Source organism: Papio anubis, chromosome 4 (assembly GCF_008728515.1).
Source record: "Papio anubis isolate 15944 chromosome 4, Panubis1.0, whole genome shotgun sequence".
In the NCBI taxonomy this organism is placed as follows: domain Eukaryota; kingdom Metazoa; phylum Chordata; class Mammalia; order Primates; family Cercopithecidae; genus Papio; species Papio anubis.
This window is the reverse complement of record NC_044979.1, coordinates 178,296,170-178,322,228: the sequence shown is the minus strand read 5'-3', so window position 1 is coordinate 178,322,228 and position 26,059 is coordinate 178,296,170. Positions and strand designations below refer to the sequence as shown.

At 48.7% G+C, this 26,059-nt stretch overlaps 2 protein-coding genes across 7 annotated transcripts in view; one reads left to right on the top strand and one right to left on the bottom strand.

The window, feature by feature from the left end:
- Positions 1-740: 740 nt before the first annotated feature.
- On the bottom strand, positions 741-15,434 carry NDUFV3 (NADH:ubiquinone oxidoreductase subunit V3). Of its 2 annotated transcripts, XM_003895430.4 has the most exons (4): positions 15,300-15,431; positions 11,852-11,972; positions 6,137-7,231; positions 741-1,526 (listed from the first exon to the last, which is right to left on the bottom strand). In XM_003895430.4, exons 1-4 carry the CDS (start codon positions 15,345-15,347, stop codon positions 1,369-1,371), a joined length of 1,422 nt encoding a protein of 473 aa, XP_003895479.1. In that variant the 5' UTR covers positions 15,348-15,431; the 3' UTR covers positions 741-1,368. The 2 variants fall into 2 exon arrangements, with proteins under 2 accessions (XP_003895479.1, XP_009200457.1); XM_009202193.3 differs by lacking the exon at positions 6,137-7,231 and having other exon boundaries at positions 15,300-15,434.
- A 4,984-nt stretch (positions 15,435-20,418) lies between these two features.
- The window catches only part of WDR4 (WD repeat domain 4), a 36,767-nt gene continuing 31,126 nt past the window's right edge, over positions 20,419-26,059 (top strand). For 2 of the 5 annotated variants that reach the window (XM_031665776.1, XM_031665774.1), the window contains exons 1-3: positions 20,429-20,595; positions 22,922-22,987; positions 24,623-24,763. In XM_031665776.1, coding sequence (XP_031521636.1) covers positions 20,507-20,595; positions 22,922-22,987; positions 24,623-24,763 — 296 coding nt within the window. In that variant the 5' untranslated portion in view covers positions 20,429-20,506. Of the gene's footprint in view, positions 20,596-22,921; positions 22,988-24,622; positions 24,764-26,059 lie in introns of all 5 variants that reach the window. The other 3 variants (XM_031665778.1, XM_031665775.1, XM_031665777.1) reach the window with 3 other exon arrangements.

Here is a 26,059-nt window from a genome sequence, read left to right as displayed (position 1 = left end):
TCTGATAGTAAAAGACTGCAATACAATTTGTTTGCAGTGCAGCAGTTAAAATTAGTAACATTCCTGTTTTTGTTTTTTTTTTTTTGATGGAGTTTCGCTCCTGTCGCCCAGGCTGGAGAGCAATGGCGTGATCTCGGCTCACTGCAACCTCCGCCTCCCAGGCTCAAATGATTCTCCTGCCTCAGCCTCCCGAGTAGCTGGGATTACAGGTGTCCACTAGCCTGCCTGGCTAATTTTTGTATTTTTAGTAGAGACGGGGTTTCACTATGTTGGCCAGGCTGGTCTCAAACTCCTGACCTAAGGTGATCCACCTGCCTTGCCCTCCCAAAACGCTGGGATTACAGGCATTATCCACTGCACCTGGCCAAAATTCCCGTTTCTAATAATAAAAAGCCAGGGCTATAGGATTAGAAGTCACTATTACTGGCTGGGTGCAGTGGCTCATGCCTGTAATCCCAGCATGTTGGGAGGCCGAGGCAGGTGGATCATGAAGTCAGTGGTTCAAGACCAGCCTGGCCAAGATGGTGAAACCCTCTCTCTACTAAAAATACAAAAAAAATTAGCCGGGCATGGTGGTGCGAGCCTGTAGTCCTAGCTACTTGGGAGGCTGAGGCAGGAGAATCGCTTGAATCTAGGAGGCGGAGGTTGTAGTAAGTCAAGATTGTGCCACTGCACTCCAACCTGGGCGAGAGTGAGACTCTGTCTCAAAGAAAAAAAAAAAAGTCACTATTACATTATTGATACTCAGCTGATAATCAGTTTAATGCTAAATTGACTAGGCTCAGTACAGTAGAATCATACGGCTGTAAAGCACTTAAAATTCTCTAATTATATGGATTTGTCCAGTGATCCATAACCTTAAAGAAAAATTCCTTGCACACAGTAGATATTCCAAAATATATGTTGGATAATCAGCATTACTGTTGCTAATTCACCACTCACTGTAAAAAGCGTGAAAGTGGATGGGCACAGTGGCTCACGCCTGTAATCCCAGCACTCTGGGAGGCTGAGGTGGGCAGATCATCTGCGGTCAGGAGTTCGAGACCAGCCTGGCCAACATGGTGAAACCCTATCTCTACTAAAAATACAAAAATTAGCTGGGCCTGGTGGTGAGTACCTGTAGTCCCAGCTACTCAGGAGGCTAAGGTAGGAGAATCACTTGAACCCAGGAGGCGGAGGTTGCAGTGAGCCGAGGTCGCACCACTGCACTCCGGCCTGGGTGACAGAGTGAGACCCTGTCTCAAAAAAAAAAAAGTAAAAGTGAAACTGATTATGCACACTGGGCTTTGTTACTCTTGAGTGGATTTTATTTTTGCACTCCAGGATGCAGCGAAGACAGTGGAAGGTTCATCTTCACAGCGAGGGCCCTCAGTGTCGAGGTGACTCCCGGCCTGAGGAGGGCTGAGGCATCCTGAATTTGGAGAGATCGAGGTTTAGGTCTAAGAAGGTGTACGTGGTGTAGTCATGATGCTGGAGGTTCTTGTAGGTAGTGTTGTCAAATGGCTCAGCAGGCATTGGGGCCAGCTCTGTGGAGGAAATACGATACCCATGAGACCAACAAAAGGACAGCTCTTTATGAATGACTTGGCTCACACACAGGCCCTTATTATCTACCAAGCATTCTTCCTCAACCCTATCTGTGAGGAACAAATTGTCTAATTAAAAAAAAGACTACAAAAGCCACAGTAAAGAAAAAGAAAGATATTACTTAGAAGTTTATTCTAAAACATACAGCCTTACCAATTTAAGAAATGGAATAGTTATTACAATGTGTCTTTTTTTTGAGATGGAGTCTCGCTCTGTCGCCCAGGCTGGAGGGCAATGGTGCGATCTCGGCTCACTGCAACCTCCACCTCCTGGGTTCAAGTGATTCTCCTGCCTCAGACTCCCCAGTGGCTGCGATTATAGGCGTCTGCCACCATGCCTGGCTAATTTTTGTATTTTCAGTAGAGATGGGGCTTCACCATGTTGGCCAGGGTGGTTTCGATCTCCTGACCTCAAGTGATCTGCCCGCCTTGGCCTCTCAAAGTGCTGGGATTACAGGCGTGAGCCACCGTGCCAGGCCATACAACGTGTCTTAACGTCTTAGTTTGTATACTTCTAGGCTTCTCAAAAGTTTGAAAATGCCTAGAACAATTATGGCAGGACTTTCAGGTAACTTAGAGATGCATGATAAAATCCACCTCTATTAGAAATCTGGGCTGGGCATGGTGGCTCATGCCCATAATCCCAGCACTTTGGGAGGCCGAGTTGGGAGGATTGCTTGAGCTCAGGATTTCTAGATCATTCTGGGCAAAATAGTGAGACTCTGTCTCTACAAATAATCAAAAAGCAGGGGCCAGGCACAGTGGCTCGCACCTGTAATCCCAGCACTTTGAGAGGCCGAGGTGGGCAGATTGCTTGAAGCCAGGAGTTTGAGAGCATCCTGGCCAACAAGGTGAAACCCCGTCTCCACTAAAGTTACAAAAGTTAGCAAGTCCACGTGGTGGCATACGCCTGTAATCCCAGCTATGTCGGGAGGCTGAGGCACAAGAATTGTTTGAACCCAGGAGGCAGAGGTTGCAATGACCTGAGATTGCATCACTGCAGCCTGTGTGACAAAGTAAGACTGTCTCAAAAATAAGAAAAAAAAAAAAAATTTAGCAGGGCATGGTGATGCACCTGTAGTCTCCAGCTACTCAGAAGGCTGAGGTGGGAGGATCACTTGAGACTGGGAGGTGGAGGCTGCAGTAAGCCGAGATCACATCACTGCACTCCAGCCTGTGGGACAGAGCAAGACTCTGTGTCCAAAAAAAGAAAAAAATTGAAAAGCTTAAAGTAAAGGACCCTTCTGAATCTCTGATACAAGAAAATTAGATAAATTCTAATAACAACACAGCATTTAAACATTTGGTAATTCTAAACTACAAGTAGGGGTTGAGGCAAAAGAAGTACTGGTTTCCTGCAGTAGGACATAAAATATAACATAATGGCAAAATCAAAACCAGCACGGAAACAAGGCTGACGTTTAGGTTAAGATTTGTACTGACTCAATTTCTGGAAATCAGGTCATTAGGTCTGTCTTAACTTCCATTCGTGCTCCACACAAAAAAAAAACCTAAATACATGTATTTTCTCACTATTTCAATTAATATCAAAAGCTCTGATTTTCAGTTTTAAGTTATGTTAAACAAAAAACGATGTCTTATTTAAAGAGCTGGCATCATTCCAATCTCCACAAGCTGAGTGTCTTTGGTGTGGTGTAGATACATCTTCAAAGCAGAACATATTATTTTAGTTACTCATAGCGAGTGGTGATATACGTGACCATTTTAGATGCTGGAGTTAGTGAAAACATCTGCATCTAGGAAACGCACGCTACCTGAGGCAAGGCAAGTACTGGCAAGGCACGGCACTTGGCCTAGCTGATGAAAGAGGTGGGTTGTGCGCATGGGCACAGAAGATATTTAAGAAACAACACATCCATGAAATGTTAGAATTTTCTCTTCAGAAAGGTTTGCAATCTGAAAACTCTCAATTCTGTTTTTATCCTGCGAGTTGTGTTATTCGTCTCCATTTTAGAGCAGGAGGAGTGAAAGCAGCAGCATCAGGAAACGCAGTTCCTGAGGCCTGGGAAGTCTGGCAAGCCCCGGCACTTGGCGTACTGATGAAAGAGCAGATGGAGAGGGGAGAAAACACATAAATCCCGCCGCACAAGGAACCAGGAACAAGAAGGCGTCAGGTAAGGCACATAAGGCAAGGGGCGGCGGTAGAGGATAGAGAGCAGACACAGGACGGAGCCGCACTCGTTCGGGACCATGCATTTTAGAGAAGTCTTCAAGAAGAGCCATGGATTCTAAAACGGAAGCTGGCCTTTTCATGTTTGCCACGACCCACCTAAAGCACATTGCATTTTATCAAGTTTAGTGCTCAAGAAAATGGTAACATAGCCGGGCGCACTGGCTCACGCCTGTAATCCTAGCACTTTGGGAGGCAGAGGTGGGTGGATCACCTGAGGTCAGGAGTTCGAGACCAGCCTGACCAATATGGCAAAACGCTGTCTCTACTAAAAATACAAAAATTAGCCAGGCGTGGTGGTAGGCGCCTGTAGTGGCAGCTACTCAGGGCGCTGAGGCAGGAGAATCGCTGGTACCTGGGAGGTGAAGCCAGCAATGAGCTGAGATCGTGTTGCTGTACTGCAGCCTGGGTGACAGAGTAAGACTCCATCTCCAAAAAAAAAAAAAAAAAAAGGAAATGGTAATATAATAGGAATAAATGCTGTTGCCCTTTAAAAGCCTTCATACGCTAGGCATGGTGGCTCATGCCTGTAATTCCAGCACTTTGAGAGGCCAAGGTGGGTGGATCACCTGGGGTCAGGAGTTCGAGACTAGCCTGGCCGACGTGGTGAAACCCCGTCGCTACTAAAAATACAAAAATTAGCCAGGGGTGGTGCCACACGCCTGTAATCCCAGCTACTCTGGAGGCGAGGCATGAGAATCGCTTGAACCCAGAAGGCGGAGGTTGCAGTGAGCCGAGACTGCGCCATTGTACTCCAGCCTGGACAACAAGAGCAAAACCGATGTCAAAAAAAAAAAGCCCTTCATAAACTTTCTTCTAGAAGAGTAAAGCAGCCCATATGTGTTTTCAGTTAACCGGAGAAGGAAATGCTGTCCCGGGGAAAGGATGTGTATGCAGCGGCTGCCCTGTACAACACACTGCTTTAATTCCTGAACTGTGAATCTGCCCTATGCACAGGATGCTAAAAGTAATCATCTAATTTACCCGAAGACTCTCATGCCAAGTGACTAGCTACTGCTCTTCACCTAAGCAAGTTAAACCGGACGCTCCCCTTTTCACTTAGTGAGATGCCCCACAAGGTCATCAATGAACACTTAGACACCTTCAAAAGTCAGCGGTGACAATGTTAAGCTGCCAGTTTTCAAAAATTATACTGGTTAAGAAACGGTCAAGAGTGCCAAGGACATACTCTTTTTTTTTTTTTTTTTTTTTTTTTTTTTGAGACGGAGTCTCGCTCTGGCGCCCAGGCTGGAGTGCAGTGGCCGGATCTCAGCTCACTGCAAGCTCCGCCTCCCGGTTCCCGCCATTCTCCTGCGTCAGCCTCCCGAGTAGCTGGGACTACAGGCGCCTGCCACCTCGCCCGGCTAGTTTTTTGTATTTTTTAGTAGAGACGGGGTTTCACCGTGTTAGCCAGGATGGTCTCGATCTCCTGACCTCGTGATCCGCCCGTCTCGGCCTCCCAAAGTGCTGGGATTACAGGCTTGAGCCACCGCGCCCGGCCGACATACTCTTTAAGATGAAGGTTGGGGGCTGGGCGCGGTGGCTCATGCCTGTAATCCCAGCCCTTTGGGAGGCCAAGGTAGGTGGATCACGAGGTCAGGAGACCAAGACCATCCTGGCCAACGTGGTGAAACCCCGTCTCTACTAAACATACAAAAATTAGCTAGGCGTGGTGGTGGGTGCCTATAATCTCAGCTACTCGGGAGGCTGAGGCAGGAGAATGGCTTGAACCCAGGAGGTGGAGGTTGCAGTGAGCCAAGATCTCACCACTGCACTCCAGCCTGGTGACAGTGTAAGGCTCTGTCTCAAAAAAAAAAAAAAAAAGGTGAAGGTTAAGCAGGGTACAGATGCTCATGCCTGTAATCCCAGCACTTTGGGAGGCCGAGGTGGGTGGATTCCTTGAGGTCAGGAGTTCGAGACCAGCCTGGCTAATATGGTGAAACCCCGTCTCTACTAAAAACACAAAAAAATTAGCCAGGTGTGGTGACCTGCACCTGTAATCTCAGCTACTTGGGAAGCTGAGGCAGGGGAATTGCTTGAACCAGGGAGGTGGAGGTTGCAGTGAGCAGAGGTCGCGCCTCTGCACTCCAGCCTGGGCAACAGAGCAAGACTCCATCTTAAAAAAAAAAAAAAAAAAAAGAATGTTACATATTATATTTTAGGGATTCTGAATATAAAGATGTGGATTGTCCATAATGAAGACATACTTTTCTGCCTGGCTGAGACAGCATTACAGGCCATGTTTCTAGTACAGAATTTGATTGACTGTAACACTGCTCTACAAGCATATGGAAACTAGTTCTTTGGCCTCACTACCCTAAGGGACAGGGTGCACTTGGGAGCGCGAGTCAAGATATACCCTGTGTGCCGCCTCGGTCATCCCCTGGCGCGGCCGCATCTTCCATGGCCTCGCCCTCGGCCTCAAGCTTCGATGCTGCTGTCTTTTCATGGAAACCATGGTGATGCTCAACAGGAGCTGTCTCCAAATTGCTTGGTGGTATCTGATCCTCCACAGTTGCCTCTCCAGCCTTCAGGTGTCCTTCTATTCCCTGTGTCCCCGAGGTTTCCTTTCTGGGTAGGGGAGGGGCCGCCTTGCACTGGGGCTCTCGCACGGGTTTTTCCAGATGCCCCTCTGCTGCCCCAGGAGGAGTGGCTGGCAGCTGCCCCCCTGCTGTGGCCTCTTCTGCCAGCACAGTAGGCGCTGGGCTGCCCTTCGGTGGTGCAGACGACCCTGATTTTGTGTGGACAGGTAACGGTCCTTTAACTTCGAATGGCTTTTGGCTTTCTTTATCTATTTCATTTAATCTAAATGTTTCCTGCAATTGTTTTTCCTTTAAACTTTGCTTCAAAAACTCTTCATCTGCTTGAGATCTGGGCACTGTGGTTTTTGGTCTCGCATCTTCCCTGCCTTCTGATGGCTTAGCAGGGGGCCCTTTCTTCTTTGGCTGGTGGGGCTTCTCTGGACCGGTGACGTCCGCATGCGGCTTCTGCAGCAAGGTTTTCTCTTTTGCTGATACTGTAACTCGGGGGGCTCTGCTTTCAGAGGAACGAGAGGCCTCTGGTTTTCGAAGCCCCCCTCTGCCTTTGCTCACCACTCGAGGAGTGACCTCTGAAACGTCAGCCTCGTCATCAGATTCAGAATCAGAGGAGCTGGACGAGGATGAAGACGAAGGCGACGTCACTTTCCGACCCACCCGGAGAGCTTCTGAGTCGGAGCCCTGTTTTCTGAATGGAGACACAACTTTCTGTGGAAACTCTACCAAAGTCTTTCTTGACATACATTTCGGAACCCCTTCATCTGTGAACAGCACGCTGCCACTGGGATGGGGACTAGCTACCATCCCGCCCTTATTCGCAGCTGGTGGGTAAGAACCGGGTGAAGATAAGTTTTTAGACAATTCAGCTGCTTCCTGGGTGGCTAGGAGCTTGCCCCTCTCCTTTGGTTCCACTACATCTAGGAAATGGCATAAAGAGGAATATCATTTAACAAAACAACTTAAAACTCAGTAAAAATCACAGACATTTCATGACACATTACTCGTCACTGATGGTATCTTCAATACACTCATCCTAAGACAGGTCCCATAGAAACCCACCAAGCAACCAACTGAGGATGGAAAATGTTCAGAAAATCATCTGCTTTGACAAGCTTTTTTCCTTGACGTTATTCCCTAAACAGCACAACAACTATTTACATGGTATTTACATTGTATTAGGTATTGTAAGTAATCTAGAGACGATTTAAAGTATACAGGAGGATGTACTTAGGTGATATGCAAATACTGCATCACTGTATATCAGCGACTTGAGCATCTGCAAACTTTGGAATCCTGGTGGGAGGGGTGGCCTGGAACCCATTCCCCGCAGATACTGAAGGATGACTGTATAATAAAACACAAAACTACTGACCTAAGACTAGCTGCGTAGGCCTATCTCACAGCCTAAGATGGGGACTTTCAGAGACTGTTTCTCTTCCCTGAGAGACCATAACAAACTATGTAACATAAAGGTCTACAAATACTGTACTGGTAATTAGTAAAGGCAGGAGTTCGCCTTGTTGCTTCCCTATCTCCTCTCAATATAGAACTCAAATTTCCTGAATCTCCTTTCTGCTTTGTTGAAAAGTGAGGGCACGGCCTTCAAGTTTTTAGTGATCCCCCTATCAAAAGTAAAAAGGGTTAGGGTGTGAGACATGGATTAGCAACCTTAAAATACTTCCGTATCTTGTCAAAAGGTCACAAAACTAACTTTGGAAACAAGGCACATTCAGAAACAGAGGTGCATTTAAACATTACATTAGAGAATAAAGTTACTCAAATTTTACATGGTAATGAAAACTTCTACAGATGTTTCACTATAAAAAGGTTTTTTTTTTTTACTTATTTATTTCGAAATGCAATTTTGCTCTTGTTGCCTAGGCTGGAGTGCAATGGTGCGATCTCAAGTCACCACAACCTCTGCCTCCCGGGTTCAAGCAATTCTCCTACCTCAGCCTCCTGAGTAGTTGGGATAACAGGCATGTGACCCCACACCCAGCAAATTTTGTATTTTTAGTAGAGACAGGGTTTCTCCATGTTGGTCAGGCTGGTCTCGAACTTCCAACCTCAGGTGATCCGCCTGCCTTGGCCTCCCAAAGTGCTGAGATTACAGGCGTGAGCCACTGTGCCTAGCATTTTATTTTTAAATAAACACATGAGAATTGAGAATTTTCAGAAGGAAGACAGTACAGTGATTAAAATATAAACTGCACTGCCAGAATGCCTGGGTTCAAATCCAGGCTTCTCCGCTGACACCTGTGTGGATACCGCATGACTTGGGCAGCTCAGTCCCACACCTCGACTTCCTTGTCTGTGACATGGGGATAACAGTAGCATCTACTCCCTGGGTTGTTGAGAACTGGGGAAGATGAAAAAAGTGCTCAGAACAGTGCCTGGCACTGCTTGTTATAATTGGACATATATTTCGTTTTCTTTTTGTTTCTTTCTTGAGATGGAGTCTAGCTCAGTCACCCAGGCTGGAGTGCAGTGGTGCAATCTCGGCTCAGTGAAACTTCCGCCTCCTGGGCTCAAGTTATCTTCCTGCCTCAGCCTCCCGAGTAGCTGGTACTACAGTTGTGTGCCACCATGCCTGGGTAATTTTTTTTTGTTTTTTGAGATGGAGTTTCACTCTTTTTGCCCAGGCTAGAGTGCAGTGGCGTAATCTTGGCTCACTGCAACCTCCACCTCCTAGGTTCAAGCGATTCTCCTGCCTCAGTCTCCTGAGTAGCTGGGATTACAGTCATGCACCACCATGCCAGGCTAAATTTTTTGTGTATTTTTAGTAGATACGGGCTTTCACAATATTGGTCAGACTGGTCTCGAACTCCTGACCTCAGGTGATCCACTCCCCTCAGCCTCCCAAAGTCCTGGGATTACAGGCCTGAGCCACTGTGCCTGGCTGGATACATTAAATTTCTATTTCCAGATATTCCTCACTTTCAAAACTGAAACAAGGACTCAAATGGATAATTAACTTTGGCTTCTAGACATACTCTTCAAAAAGCTACACAGAAATTACTCAGTCAACAATTTATTACTGACTGTTGCAAAATTAGGCCTGGTTACTGGATTCAAGGAAAGCAGCAAGCTGGAGAGCCCTGCGGTTCCCCAAGGTGCACCTCCAAGAACACCCAGCCCCTGACATCTGTGCCGGCAGCCTTCATCAGGGAGAACGCATGTGCTGGGAAAAGCTGGACACCTCTGATGAAATAAGGCACAGCATGTCCCCCCGCCCCAGGGTCTTGTCCCGTGGCAGACACTCTGACTAGAGATTTGATTCCAACGATAAGAGCTTTGGGTACCCTTACTTGCATGTAGGAAACTTCCATTAGAGCTTCCAAAGCCACTTCTGGCTGAGAAAGGTTTGATCTGGCAATGTGCCATGAAGGGCGAAAAGTTCCTCTGTATCTTACACTTACCAACTACCAACACTTCCGGGGAAAATATGGGCCTGCACGTGTCCATTTACAAGGATTATTTATTTTTCTTTGTACAGGGATTTTTTGTTTGTTTTGAGATGGAGTCTCGCTGCGACGCCCAGGCTGGAGTGCAATGGCACAATCTCAGCTCATTGCAGCCTCTGCCTCCTGGGTTCAAGCGATTCTCCTGCCTCAGCCTCCCGAGCGGCTGGGATTACAGGCGCCTGCCGCCACGCCCAGCTAATTTTTGTATTTTTAGTAGAGACGGGGTTTCACCTCATTGGCCAGGCTGTTCTCGAACTCCTGTCCTCAACTGATCAGCCTGCTTCGGCCTGCAAAAGTGCTGGGATTACAGGCGTGAGCCACCATGCCTGGACTCAGTATTTATTTTTGTCAAGACAGGGTCTCACTCCATCACCCAGGATGGAGTGCAGTGGTGCAATCATAATTCACTGTAACTTCGACCTCCTGGGCTCAAATGATCCTCTCGCCTTAGCCTCCTGAGTAACTAGGACCACAGGTGCACGCTACCATACCCAGATACTTTTTAAAATTTTTTCTAGAGATGGGGTCTCACTATGTTGCTCAGGCTGGTCTCAAACTCCTGAACTCAACTGATCCTCCTGCCTCAGCTTCCCAAAGTTCTGGGATTACAGGCATGAACCCCCATGCCCAGCCTGTGCAGGAATTCTTTTAAAAATTATGAGATACGTGGCCCGGTGCAGGGCTCACGCCTGTAATCCCAGCAAATTTGGGAGGTCGAGGCAGGAGGATCACCTGAGGTCGGGGATTCAAAACTAGCCTGGCCAACATGCAGAAACTCTGTCTCTACTAAAAAATACAAAAAATTAGGCGTGGTGGTGCACGCCTATAATCCCAGCTACTTGGGAGGCTGAGGCAGGAGAATAGATTGAACCAGGGAGGAGGAGGTTGTGGTGAGCCAAGATTGAGCCACTGCACTCCAGCCTGGGCAAAAAGAGCGAAACTCTGTCTCAAAAAAAAAAAAAAACCAAAAAAAAAAAACGCAAAAAGTTACGAGATACAACTGTTCTGTGTATTGATGAGCTTAGTTCTGAAAACTCTCCTCCCACCTCAAAGCTCTCTGCAGTGTGCGCAGTAGCTACGTGTATCCCACCGCAGCCAGTCTCACAACCACCTAGCGAGGCTGGCATGCTCATCCTGCTTAAGCACGAAGGAACCGAGGCTCAGAGGCCTGCAGGGCCCGTCAAGGCCAGAGGCAGGAGCTCCATGAGAGCCCAAGGCCCAATCCCAGGTCAGCGTTCCCCTCCCCAAACCACACGCCAGATGGCCACAGAATGAAGCATTCCGTTTCCACTCACACACACACGCATGTAGCTAAAAAGGGGGCTCTTTGGCTCTGCCATGATATTTTAAAATCCATTTAATCCAAATTCATAAGTCTATGATGTAGGATTGCAGACACAGACTAAAATTCACCAAAGGAGAGGATAATGTTAGTAATGAAATTCAACTAATTGTTCATCAGTAAACATTTAGAGAAATGTCAAAAACATGCCAGGTAGGCTGGGCACAGTGGCTCATGCCCATAATCCGAATACTATGGGAGTATGAGGTGGGGAGATTGCTTGAGCCCAGGAATTCAAGACCAGTCTAGGCAATATAGTGAGACTTTGTCTCTATGGAAAATTACAATATTAGCCAGGGTATGATGGTGTACACCTATAGTCCTAGCTACTCCAGAGGCTGAGATGGGAGGATCACTCGAGCTTGGAAGGTCGAGGCTGCAGTGAGTTATGATTGTGCCACAGTACTCCAGCCTGGGTGACAAAGCAAGCGTCTGTTTCAAAAATTAACAACAACAACAACAACAAAACAGGCCAGGGATACGCCAGGTGTGGTGGTATGCGCCTGTAGTCTCAGCTACTCAGGAGGCTGAGGTGGGAGGATTGCTTGAGCTCAGGAGTTTAAGGCTGTAGTGAGCTATGACAGTGCCACTGCACTCCAGCCTGGGAGAGAGAGCCAGAGCCCCTCTCTTAAACTATGTAGCTAGTAAAACTCATTGTTGTGCTTGGAAGGCTGACTAACCTATTTTCTTTTTGCACTCTCTTTCCCTTATGACTACCATCAAAATCTTACTTTTTGGTGGACTCTGCTTCTTGGGATTCTGTGGCTGACCCTTTTCATTCTTCCCTGCTTCCGCAGACAAAGAAACCGTAGAAGCAAGTCCTCGAAACACCTGGGCTTCCTGGAGTACAGCCTGACAAAAGAATTAATGAATATGGATGTTTAGAGTTATGCCATTATAATAGCTAGTACTGTATACAAATACTTTCTTATTTTTTTTTTTTTGAGTCTGGGTCTCCCTCAGTTGCCCAAGCTGGAGTGCAGTGGCACAATCAATCGTGGCTCACTACAGCCTCCAACTCTGGGGTCCAAGCAATTCCCTGACACAGCTAGGACTACAGGCACGCACCACCACGCCTGGCTAATATTTTTTATTTTTTTATAGAGACGAGATTTGGCTATGTTGTCCAGGTTGGTCTCAAACTCCTGGCGTCCTCAAACTCCTGACCTCAACTGATCCTGAAGCCCCAGCCTCCCGAAGTGCTGGGATTGGCCAGGTGCGGGGGCTCACATCTATAATCCCAGGACTTTGGGAGGGTGAGATGGGCAGATCACTTGAGGTCAGGAGTTCCAAGACCAGCCTGGCCAACCCCGTCTCTACTAAAAATACAAAAAAAATTAGCCCGGCATGGTAGTGTGTGCCTGTAGTTCCAGGTACTCCAGAGGCTAAGGCAGGAGAATTGCTTAGACTCAGGAGGTGGAGGTTGCAGTGAGCTGAGATCACGCCATTGCACTCCAGCCTGGACAACAGAGTGAGACTCTGTCTCAGAAAAAAAAAAAAAACCATCCAAAGTGCTGGGATTGTATGCATGTAGGTACTGCGCATATGAATATTATATATCACCACTACATATAAGTGCAAAATATTCACATGGTATACTTCTAATGGTTATTACAGTTTTCATAGTGTATGCATATCATGGACATTTTGTAAAATACAAAAAGGCTGCAAGAAGAAAACACCTGAGTTCAAGGACAATCACTGTTAATATTTGGTTTAATAAAGATTATTTATTAACTTACAAAATACTATGTTCCTTTTTATTTTATTTATTTAGTTTTTTGGAGACAGGGTCTCACTCTGTCTCCCAGGCTGGAGTGCAGTGGCGGAATCTCGGCTCACTACAACCTCTGCCTCCTGGGTTCCAGTGATTCTTGTGCCTTAGCCTCCCAAGTAGCTGGGATTACAGGTGTGCACCGCCGCGCCTGGCTAATGTTTTTGTATTTTTTTTTTTTTTTTGAGACGGAGTCTCGCTCTGTCGCCCAGGCTGGAGTGCTGTGGCCGGGTCTCAGCTCACTGCAAGCTCCGCCTTCCGGGTTCCCGCCATTCTCCTGCCTCAGCCTCCCGAGTAGCTGGGACTACAGGCGCCCGCCACCTCGCCCGGCTAGTTTTTTGTATTTTTTTATAGTAGAGACGGGGTTTCACCGTGTTAGCCAGGATGGTCTCGATCTCCTGACCTCGTGATCCGCCCGTCTCGGCCTCCCAAAGTGCTGGGATTACAGGCTTGAGCCACCGCGCCCGGCCTTTTTTTGTTTTTTGAGATGGAGTCTCGCTCTGTCACTCAGGCTGGAATGCAGTGGGGTGCAATCTTGGCTCATTATAACCTCCGCCTCCTGGGTTCAAGCGATTCTCCTGCCTCAGCCACCCAAGTAGCTAGGATTACAGGCATGTGCCACCATGCCCAGCCAAGTTTTTGTATTTAGTAGAGACAGGGTTTCACCATGTTGATCAGGCTGGTCTCGAACTCCTGGCCTCAGGTGATCCACCCACCTTGACCTCTCAAAGTGCTGGGATAACAGGTGTGAGCCACTGCACCCGGCTCTTTTTGTATTTTTAGTAGAAATGGGGCTTTACCATGTTGGCCAGGCTGGCCTCGAACGCCTGACCTCAAATGATCCACCTGTCTTAGCCTCCCAAAGTGCTGGGATTACAGGTGTGAGCCACCCACCAGGCCCTATGTTTCTTTCTGTAAAATGTTTTCTTATCCTTAGAAAATAGAGTAGAAGAAATATTATCTGGCCATTAAAATGATGTAGGTATATAATAACTGCTTCAAAAATGTCTACAATATAAGTATTTACATCTTACATTATGCCAACTCACTCAGCATATATTCACTAAGGCCTACTAAGTGCTAGACAGTACAATGTTCTAGATGCTGGATACAGAACAGAGGTGCCTGTATGTGCGCATATAAACATGAAACATTTATGTTCATGATTGTAAGCATGAGTACATGTGCTTTTGTGAACATATAAAAGCTGATAAAAATCGTTAGGAACTAGATGCTTGAAGGAGTAATAGTGGACTGTCAATGGATTTCCCTATCTGTACTTTTAAATTATTCTGTAGGCTGAGGCACGAAAGTCGCTTAATCCGGGGAGGTGGAGGTTGCAGGGAGTTGAGATGGTGCCATTGCGCCCCAGCCTGGGCCTGGGCGAGAGAGTGAGGCTCTGTCTCAAAAAAAAAAAAAAAAAATATATATATATATAAAAATATATACACACACACACACACACACACAAACCCACCACCCCCCCCCCCCCCCATATATACATATTCTGCAGGGAATAGTTAATGTTTTTGTAATAACAGCCATTTTAAAATTTGTAAGATACCGAAGTGGCCTTAGTCTTATTTTATTTATTTATTTATTCTGTTCCCCAGGCTGGAGTGCAGTGGTATGATCTCGGCTCACTGCAACCTCCGCGTCCTGGGTTCATGGGATTCTCCCACCTCAGCCTCCCAAGTAGCTGGGATTACAGGAATGCACCACCACGCCAGGCTAATTTTTCGTATTTTTTAGAGACGGGCTTTCGACATGTTGGCCAGGCTGGTCTCGAACTCCTGAACTCAAGCGATCCGCCTGGCTCGGCCTTCCAAAGTACTGGGATTACTGGCAGAATCCCAAAGTGCCCGCGGCCGGCCTTGGCCTTAGCTTTCTATTTGCAGAAAAGAAAGCCCTTCTTCCCCTTTCCACAGGCCGGGTCATGTCAGCTGGCTTCTCAACGGCTGTCAGTAAGTTACCGGGTTAACCAGGTCCCTGAGAGTTCCCTCATTTCCTCTCTTGGCTAAAAGGAGAAGTCATTGTCCTTCAAAGAAGCCGTGCGGGAGGCCACACTGCGGCTGACCCCAGCGGCGCGGCAGCATCACCTGGGAAGGTCCGCCCCTGTCTGCCGCCCAGGGATGCAGCCCCCAGGAGCGCCCGTCGGCACGGGGCACGCCAGCCTCGGCCTGCACCTCGGGCAGCGGGCTTGGGGGAACGTCGGGACGCTCGCCGGCCACACCTGGCCTGGCCCCCGGCTGTCAGTCCTGGGCCCAGGGAGCGGGGTCAGCGGCCCAACCAGGACGGCTAAAGGTCGCGGACAGGCCCGGGCCTGACCAGCACCGCGCCCCCTCACCCCATCCCCTACGTGGGCTCTGGGCCGCGCAGCCAGCCCAGGGAGGCTCCTCCTTTACCTTCAGGGCCCCAGCTCGTCCTTGCCGCAGCAAACACGGGACAGCCATGGCGGTGACACTGGCGCACCAGGAAGGGCCGCGGCAGCTGTGCGGGCACCCGCGCCTGAACACCCGCCCCTTGGGCCGAGTGAGCCAATCACAGGCCAGCTGGGGGCGGAGCAGAAGCCGTAGGCCTGCGCGCGCATCCCCAGTAGGGCTACGTGCCGCCCTTGGGGCCACGCCCCGGACCAGAGCCACCAATCATAGGGAGCAGCGTGAAGGGCCCGTCCCCGGCAGGTGCCGAGCCCTGTGCCCGGCGGGCGCCTGGGCGCTGTGGCGGGGGCGCGGCAGAGACCTGTAGGGGCTGCTGGGTACCCCTCCCAGGCGTCTGCGCTGGGCCTGCCTGAATGTCCACCCGACCGCTTCGCACTTCTTTGCCCTTGTCCTCGCAACCTTAAATCTGCGACCTTCCCCAGGGACACAGTTCCTACTTGATTGATAGTTCTGTGCTTTGAGAGGTTTTAAAGCTCCTCAGCTCGCGACCTCGGCGCCCGCACCACGCGCCCAGCTCCCTCACCCTCTGTCGGCAACGCGGCCACCACTGCACACCGCCCCTCCTGCACGGCCCCTGCCAACGCTAATACCAGAGTTAGGCCGACTGGAAATAGAAGCTTTGTTTCACCTAAGTGTTTATGACTTTCAGAGCAAAGAGTTTGCCCCCAACGTTAGTCTTAATTGTGGAGTTGGTGTAATTAGTTATTAGCTTCCTTCTCTGCCTCTTGAGTTCTCTGCCTTCCCCCGCGTGCCCAGCGCCCATTCGCATTTCATCGGAGATGGACGTGCCCACACCTTCAGCTTCCACAGGGTCTGAAGAGGCCCTGCCACAGTCATTTAAATGGATTGTGTAGGGATTCCTGACTCACAGCTAGCGATTCATTGAGGTGGCAAGATAAACTGGCAGAATGAGGTACCCCCAAGCCCTTATCAAAGAGGAGTCTGGAAGCAAGTAATTGCAAGGGCATCTGCCACCATCCACCCTGGGAGGCAAAGAGATCTTAGGATAATCTTAGATCTTAGGATAATCATGAGAAGGGAATCCTTTGTCTCTAAAGGGAGAAGGAAAAAAAAATACCAACAGATTTTTTTTATTTAAATTTTTTTTTTTTTTTTTTTTTTTCAAGACGGAGTCTCGCTCTGTCGCCCAGGCTGGAGTGCAATGGCGCAATCTTGGCTCACTGCAAGCTCCGCCTCCCGGGTTCGTACCATTCTCCTGCCTCAGCCTCCCGAGTAGCTGGGACTACAGGTGCCCGCCACCACGCCCGGCTAATTTTTTGTAATTTTTAATAGAGATGGGGTTTCACCGTGTTAGCCAGGACGGTCTCAAACTCCTGACCTCAAATGATCGCCTGCCTCGGCCTCCCAAAGTGCTGGGGTTACAGGCGTGAGCCGCTACACCTGGCCAGATTTTTTTGTTTTTTCTTCGCCACCAGGCTAATTCTGCTGTGTCCAGGGAAAAGGTCACATTTGCCTTTGTGAGGTGTGCTTAATTCACAGTTTAGTAACACATTTGGGGATCCTGATCTGGAATTGGAAGATCCACGTCACCGTCCTTCATGGACCTGCAGCCCCCCACTTCCACACCACCACCAGCGGGCACATGCAGCCAGATGTTGACATCTTGCTGGAGTTACAACACTCAAGAAGAAACAAAAAGAAAAGACCTCCTCCGGCGTGGTCCCCGGCCAGGTTGGTACGGGTGGGGTACATATGGTTGAGGGGGCATGAACCATGTTGATTTTTTTTTTTTGAGACGGGGTCTCACTGTGTTGCCCAGGCTAGAGTGCAGTGGCACAGGGGCAATCTCGGCTCTCTGCAACCTCCGCCTCCCAGGTTCAAGTGATTCTCTTGCCTCAGCCTCCCTAGTAGCTGGGATTACAGGGGCCGCCACCATGCCCATCTAATTTTTGTATTTTTAGTAAAGACAGGGTTTCACCATGTTGGCCAGGCTGGTTTATAACTCTTGACCTCAAGTGATCCTCCTACCTTGGCCTCCCAAAGTGCTGGGATTATAGGCGTGAGCCACCGTGCCTGGCCTTTTTGCCCATTTTTCCATTGTGCTAATGGAAGGATTCTCAGGTTCCTAATACCTTTTACTCAGGACAGGACCAGAAATATAACACAACAATCCATAACTTTTTTTTTTTTTTCATTTTTCTGAGACGGAGTTTCACTCTTGTTGCCCAGGCTGGAGTGCAATGGGTGATCTCGGCTCACTGTAACCTCTGCCTCCCGGGTTCTAGTGATTCTCCTGCCTCAGCCTCCCAAGTAGCTGGGATTACAGGTGTGTGCCACCAAGCCCAGCTAATTTTTGTATTTTTAGTAGAGATGGGGTTTTGCCGTGTTGGCCAGGCTGGTCTCGAACTCCTGACCTCAGATGATCCACTTGCCTTGGCCTCCCAAAGTGTTGGGATTACAGGTGTGAGCCACCGCACCTGGCCAATCCATAAATTTCTTAATTGAAAAAGAAAGCCCACACTCACTCTAGGCTAATGTAATCGATGAATTATAAAAATGGCCATAGTTGGGCCAGGCGCAGTGGCTCATGCCTGTAATCTCAACACTTTGGGAGACGAGGCAGGCAGATCATCTGAGGTCAGGAGTTCGAGACCAGCCTGACTAACATGGAGAAACCCTGTCTCTACTAAAAATATAAAATTAGCTGGGCGTGGTGGCACATGCCTGTAATTCCAGTTATGTGGGAGGCCGATGCAGGAGAATCGCTTGAACCCGGGAGGTGGAGGTTTTGGTGAGCGGAGATCATGCCATTGCACTCCAGCCTGGGCAACAAGAGCGAAACTCCATCTCAAAAAAAAAAAAAGTGATAGTTTTCATGAGCTTGTTGATCTGTATCTAGGACTACAAGGAAGATAGGCATGCTACAGACATTTGTATCTAGCAGTGGGTGCTACTGTAACATGTGGCATTAGCTTTGGACTAGATGCCTGGAAAAGCAGTGGGGAAATTGGTAGTGAACACTGGAACAATGGTGAGAAAAACTATGGGAGGTGGACAAATGGTGAACGACTCTGTGTCATGGTGAAGGATTTGTAAAATTGTTCCCTTCAGTAAGATGGGCAGAGAAAAAGGCAACTACTGAATTCTGGGACTTGAAAAAAATCATCTCAGTATAATGTTGAGATTAACCTGTTTTTCTTTTGCTTGAATATGTTGAGACACTTATAGAAAAGAGTGTGGTTAAAAACAAACAAACAAATTCGCTAGCAGAATTTAGAACATACATTGGGTTGGAGCTGGGGAAAGTATTATTAGACTCTATAGTTGGTAACAAGTTCTCAAAGTAAGTCATAACCTGGGCCAAAGATCAAATTCAGAGTGGTGCTAGTAAAATATGGCCTTAAGAATAATGCTGAAGTCAAGGTGATCTCAATGATTTAAATGTTAACTAGTATACCCTTTCAGCAATATACAAATATTTATTAAAAATCTTAGAGCGAGGCTTGTTTCAACAAGATTAGTGGTAGTGTTGGCCAGGCGCGGTGGCTCACACCTGTAATCCCAGCACTTTGGGAGGCCGAGGCAGGCGGATCACAAGGTCAAGAGACCCAGACCATCCTGGCTAACACTGTGAAACCCCGTCTCTACTAAAAAATACAAAAAATTAGCCAGGAGTGGTGGCGGGTGCCTGTAGTCCCAACTACTAGGGAGGCTGAGGCAGGAGCATGGCATGAACCCGGGAAGCGGAGCTTGCAGTGAGCCGAGATCGCACCACTGCACTCCAGCCTGGGAGAGAAAGTGAGACTCTGTCTCAAAAAAAAAAAGACTAGTGAGAGTGGCTTCTGGGGCATGGAGAGCACCTGAATCAGATTCTTGAGAAGCCCACAAAGTTTTTAAGGGACTTGTAGTGAACAGAGCACCACCAGCTGCAAAAATGTGGAGAGAACAGTTTAGAGTGAAAAGATCTGTGGGTCCACAATTTGCTAATGACAGGAAGTAGGTTGAGAAAGTGTCTCAAAAGCCTTTTTCTTCAAAATGGCCAAGAAGGTGCTGGAAAAGGAGGGACACCCAAGAGGGCAGAGGCAAGAGTTGTGCGGAGATACAGCCTGGGGAGGCGCTCCCAGGAAGCAGAACTCTGGCCTGGTTAAGGAGGACTTCTTATTCTTGTAGGGCCTGAAAACAGCTTCCAATAGGATTTGAGAATTGCTCTGGCCCAGTGATTGCTCTGTCTCCTCCTCTTCTCATTTTCACATGCAAGTATTTATTGTGGTTATCTGGTCCTGGTTCACCATCATATGTTGGGTGCATGGGAGAGAAAATTCATCTTCTTAGTTTGTAAGTCTCTGAATCAAGAGAAGCTGCACTGGACAAGCCAATCTAAGACAGACCATGAGATCCTAGATTTTGTGCCTGATGCTGGGATTGTAAGAGGCTTTTGGGGATCTTGGGATGAACACTGGAAACTAACCATAGTTTGGGTTGGAAATATCACTCCAGTTTGGAGATTTTAAGTCATCTTTGGCTTTTCTAAGTGCAAAGATTAAGTAGGCTTACCTTTAGCGACCTCAGACTTAACGCCACCCGAGACACCCACACCCATGACCACATTTTGGACTTTTTTTTTTTTTGAGAGAAAGGGTCTCGCTCTGTCACCCCGGCTGGAGTGCAGTGGGGCAATCTTGACTCACTGCAACCTCCACCTCCCGGGTTCAGGCAATTCTTCTGTCTCAGCCTCCCAAGTAGCTGGGGCTACAGTCGCACGCCACCACGCCCAGCAAATTTTTATATTTTTAGTAGAAACGGGGTTTCACCATATTGGTCAGGCTAGTTTCGAACTGCTGACTTCATGTGAGGCACGCATCAAGTAGCTATCAGGTCTCTCCAGTTACAGCGGAAAAAGATCCAGAACCAGCCCTACCCCGTCTAGAGGAAAGGACGAACATTAGGCAAGCACTTGGAATCGTGCGAAGTGCACGCCATCAGATCACCTTGGTGAGTTAACCGCCAAGCCCGAAACACCGAAGGCCACGAATCCCAACCGGGAGGACGGTCACAGCGCCTGCTGCGCATGCTCAAGGCAGGCTCGCCTGGAGCATGCGCAGTAGGTGAGGGCTACGTCATCTGACGGCGTCTGCGCCTGGCGTCAGCGACCGGTGCAGACAGGAAGAGGCTCTAGGCGGGCACATGTGTATGGCCGCGAGGCGGGCGGGTACATGGCGGGCTCTGTGGGACTGGCGTTGTGCGGGCAGACGCTGGTGGTGCGGGGCGGCAGCCGATTCCTGGCCACCTCCACAGCAAGCAGGTGAGGGGGCCTTGGTCTTGGAACAGGGTGCCCAGGCTGCGGGCGCGCGTCGGGTCCTGGCGGCCCCGCTTCTCCGGCACCGCTTGGTCGCACCTGCTCTGGAGTGACCTCGGGGAACCCCGCTCCATCCTGCGAGCCCTCAGCCGCAGTCTCCGCCTGGCCGCGTGTCTGCGCCTGGAGGGTGCGTTTTCGGCGCTCCCTCCCCGGCCGCTGGCGCGCTCCTTGCCGTAGATGGCTGGTCTGCGGTATTCTTGCCCAGTTAGCGCTGGGTCACTTCCGGTCTCCGCGGCGCCGGCGGGGACCGGGTGGGCAGAGCACGTGGGACGTTGCTGACCAGTCAGCAAGGCCCGGCCGAACACGCTCTGGAGAACTGGGAAGAAGTGGGTCTCGGGTCTCCCTGGTGAGAAGGGAGGGGCTAATGGCGAGCTCACTGACCTCCGGGCGCGCTCCCTCTCCTTGCAGGGGTTGCCCGTTCCCTCTTCCCGGTCTGCATCCACTCACCCGGCCTTAATTGCTCCTTAGCGCTCCAGGTCATCTCCGACACTTACTTACTCGACCCAAGGGTGCACGTAGAGCTCGCAGCGCGCACCTCCTAGTGGCCCTTCACACGGCTCGGGTTTTGCTTTCCATAATTTTATTCTCCTTCGTTAGTGTATCGCCAGTGCTAGGACGACGCCGGGGATTTTTAAATTAGTTAATGTTTGTTGATGGAATAGTCTTAACTCAGGACTCTGGGAGCAATTAGTAGTGCTGTCAGTTTCAGCCCCTCGTTTTCTTTCCCAGGTTATTTGTGATTTCACACTTGGACGACGTGTCTGTCACATGTACTGTATATTCTTCGTTTGGTTTCAGAAAGCCAATTCGATGTTAAATTAGGTCTCACAAAAATTGTACTCGGAAACTTGTCACGTATCCCAGATGATTTTGTTTTAGACTCCCGGTCTAATACCTGCCAGAGTGAGCTGTGGATGTATTAGACATGATCTGCTTACCTTCAGTCTATGCATTTTGAGGAAATTCTAGTGGTTGGTGGAGTTTCTGACTTGGAAGACAAGTCTGCGGTTCCATATGGAAAGTTTTTTGGTGCACTCACTTTAAAGGCTATAAATATGTACAGGATACGTGCCGGGGGGTGGGATGGGATAAACCGAAGAGAGTTTAGCGTTTAGGTTCGGTGTGGAAGATGGGTAATTCTTATGTTGGTACGTGCTTGGGGTCATGGGAACATTTTCAGGTAGGTGAGATATGTTTCTAAATAAGTAATGGCTCTTTGAAATTTGTATACAGAATCCCACTGAAAACTCAACAGTATCAGAACATGATTTCTTATAACCATGCCGCATAGATTTTCTGGTGCCTGAGAGAATAGCATAGTAATACCTGTTGAGTATTTATCCCTCATTTGTTTTACTGAACTTTTTTTTTTCCCACAGAACTGTGCAGGTAGTGTATGACATATTCCAATAAGAGATTAAGCAAATAAAGTTTGTTAACTGTTCTCTGAAATATTGTATCTAGACAGTTTTCTTGTCAAGGAAAGACTTTTAATGAGTATGCAAATATTTTTTGTTCCACAGAGAAAAAAAAATCAACATTTTTTTGTTTTGTTTTATTTTAATAAAGTGCTCCTTTACAAATCATTGTTAGGCAGGCGGAGCATGGTGGCTCACGCCTGTAATCCCAGCACTTTCGGAGGCCGAAGCAGGCGGATCACCTGAGGTCAGGAGTTCGAGACCAGCCTGACCAACATGGAGAAACCCATCTCTACTAAAAATACAAAATTAGCCGGGTGTGGTGGTGCATGCCTGTAATCCCAGCTACTTGGTAGGCTGAGACAGGAGGATGGCTTGAACCTGGGAGGCCAAGGTTGCAGTGAGCCAGGATTGCACCATTGCACTGTAGCCTGGACAACAAGAGCGAAACTCCGTCTCAAAAAATAAAAATAAAAATCATTGTTAGGCTGGGTGCAGTGGTTCTACCTATAATCCCAGCACTTTGGGAGGCTGAGGTGGGCGGATCACCTGAGGTCAGGAGTTTGAGACCAGCTTGGCTAACATGGCGAAACCCCGTCTCTACTAAAAATGCGAAATTAGCCGGGCATGGTGGCGTATGCCTGTAATCCCAGCTACTCAGGAAGCTGAGACAGGAGAATCACTTGAACCCAGGAGGCAGAAGTTGTGGTGAGCCGAGATCGTGCCATTGCACTCCAGCCTAGGCAATGGGAGTGAAACTCCGTCTCAAAAAAAAAAAAAAAAAAAAATTTAAAAAGTTGCTATTTCTGTCTAATGGTAACTCCTTTTAAAATCATTCTGTTATTTCTCTTTAGTGACGATGACAGCCTCTTCATCTATGACTGCAGTGCTGCGGAAAAGAAGTCACAAGAAAATAAAGGGTGAGATGTGGGGAAGCTTTTCAGGGCCTGATTTAATGGTTCGATAATGGGACCAGAGGGTCTAAGAAGCGATTATTGTCTTACTTGCTGAATTCTTAGCTTCTGTCACACACTGGTGCGGGTAAGTACCACCTCAGCAGAGACATGTAAAAGTAACTTTCAAGTTAGGCATTAAGAGTACATTGTTGGCCGGGCGTGGTGGTTTATGCCTGTAATCCCAGCACTTTGGGAGGCCAAGGAGGATGAATCACCTGAGGTCAGAAGTTCCAGACCATCCTGGCCAACATGGCGAAACCCTGTCTCTACTAAAAATAAGTTAGCTGGACGTGGTGGCAGGCACCTGTAATCCCATCTACTTGGGAGGCTGAGGCACGAGAATCTCTTGAACCTGGAAGGTGGAGGTTGCAGTGAGCCAAGATCGCACCATTGCACTCCAGCTTGGGGGATAGAGCAAGACTCCGTCTCCAACAACAACAACAACAAAAAAGAGTACAGTGTTAGTGCCAGGTGCGGTGACTCATGCCTATAACCTCAGCACTGTGGGAGGTCAAGGTGGGAGGTTCACTGAGTTCAGAAGTTCGAAGCCAGCCTGGCCAATGTGGTGAAACTCCATCTCAACTAAAAATAAAAAGATTAGCCAGGCATGGTGGCAGGCACCTGTAGTTCCAGCTACTGAGGAGGAGACTGAGGCGGGAGAATCACTTGAACCTGGGAGACAGGTTGCAATCAGCCGAGATCACACCACTGCACTCCAACCTGGGTGACACAGCGAGACTCCGTCTCAAAAAAACAAAAACAAAAACACAGTGTTAGGACTTTTCTAAATACTTTTAGTTTCTGTCAGTAATCACATACCTTTTTTTTGTTTTTTTTAGACAGAGTCTTGCTGTGTCGCCCAGGCTGGAGTGCAGTGGCGCAATCTCAGCTCACTGCAAGCTCTGCCTCCTGGGTTCACGCCATTCTCCTGCTTCAGCCTCTGGAGTAGCTGGGACTACAAGCACCTGCCACCACACCTGGCTAGTTTTTTTTGTATTTTTAGTAGAGATGGGGTTTCACTGTGTTAGCCAGGATGGTCTCCATCTCCTGACCTCGTGATCCACCCTCCTCGGTCTCCCAAAGTACTGGGATTACAGGCGTGAGGCACTGCGCCCAGGCTGCCTAATTTTTGTAGTTTTTTGTAGAGACGTGGTTTCGCCATGTTGCCCAGGCTGGGCTTGAGCTCCTGAGCTTAAGCGATCCTCTCGCCTTGTCCTCCCATAGTGCTGAGATTATAGGTGTGAGCTACCACACCGGGCCTGTTACTAGTATTTTTAGTGTGAGTTTATCCCTGCCTCTAGCCTTGGGTTAGTCCTTGCCCGTGAGGAAGAGGGTCATGTGTCTTTGAGAGTTCTTCCAGCTTAGCTCTCTGGGTTCTGGCACGTATGCTGGGAGATTTTCTCTTTAGTTAGGCTTCACGCTGATAAAATTAGAGCTGTTTGGAACTTCCCCATGTCCTTTTAGTATGTCTGTAATTTGGCTACATGAACCCCTTAACAGTTTCTACCTCCTTCCGTGTTAGAAATTACCATGCTGGCCATGGGGGAATGCATTCTTATTTCCTTAGCAGAAGCTTAACTGTCTTCCTCTCTTCCTCAGGGAGGACGCGCCCTTGGACCAGGGGAGCGGTGTGATTCTGGCGTCCACCTTCTCCAAGTCTGGCAGCTATTTTGCTTTAACCGATGACAGTAAGCGTCTGATTCTTTTCCGTACAAAACCATGGCAATGTCTGAGTGTCAGGTATGAGATGCTAACGCTGGATTATTAAGCTGTCGAATGCACACCTTGTCCTTGCATGCCTGTAGCAATAGTGACCATAACATGGTGATAAGTGATTGACATGGAGCTGCAGTTGGGTGCCAGGCACCGCTCAGTGCCGTATGTGTGTTGGCTGATCTGATCCTCACAGCAGCTCTGGGAGGGTGCAGGGGTGCTGTTCTGTTCCCCGTTGGGTGGTAAAGAGTTAGGTAGCAGACGTCTGGTGAGTGGGCTTGGAAGACAGAGCCGGGCCCTGTGGCTGGTCCCTCCGGCTGCAGTGTTGGTGCCGGTGCCCCTGCCTTCCAGGGCGGTCCTCTGTCGTTGTGATTAGCGGGAAGGAGGCTGTGGGCCTGCACTGGAGAGTGGTAGGGATTTGGGGTCTGTTGAGGGTGGGTTTAGTGCACATATGTCTGAGTGTCTGAAGAGTGGATGGGGAGTGCATCCGTGTGGATGAGGAGGCCAGTAACTCTGGCAAGAACGGAGATATCGCTATGCCTTGCCCTCTTACCAAGCAAAGTCCAGAAAGGTTCTTCTGCCTTCCCTATTCCTCTTTTTTTATTTTTTTGAGATGGAGTTTCACTCTTGTTGCCCAGGCTGGAGTGCAGTGGTGCGGCGATATTCGCTCACTGCAACCTTGACCTCTCAGGTTCAAACGATTCTCCTGCCTCAGCTTCCTGAGTAGCTGGGATTACAGGCCCTCGCCACTATGCCTGGCTAATTTTTTGTATTTTTACTAGAGACGAGGTTTCACCATGTTAGCCAGACCAGTCTTGAGCTCCTCACCTCAGGGTGATCTGCCGGCTTCGGCCTCCCAGACTGCTGGGATTACAGGTGTGAACCACTATACCTGGCCTGTCTTTAAGATTTTTATTTCATCTTCTTTTTTTTTTCTTTTTGAGAAGGGTCTCATTCTGTCACCCAGGCCGGAGTGCGGCGGTGCGATCTTGGCTCACTGCAGCTTCCACCTCCTGGGTTCAAGCAATTCTCCCACCTCAGCCTCTCGAGTAGCTGGGACTATAGGTGCATGCCACCATGCCCAAGAATTTTTGTATTTTTTGCTAGAGACGGAGTTTGACCACATTGGCCAGGCTGGTCTCGAACTCCTGATCTCAGGTGATCCACCTGGCTCAGCCTCCCAAAGTTCTGGGATTACAGGCTTGACCCACCGCTCCCAGCTTCATCTCATTTTCAAAGAGAAGAGTAAAAATCCAAATTCAGCTGGGCGCAGTGGCTCCCACCTGTAATCCAGCACTTTGGGAGGCCGAGGCAGGTGGAGTG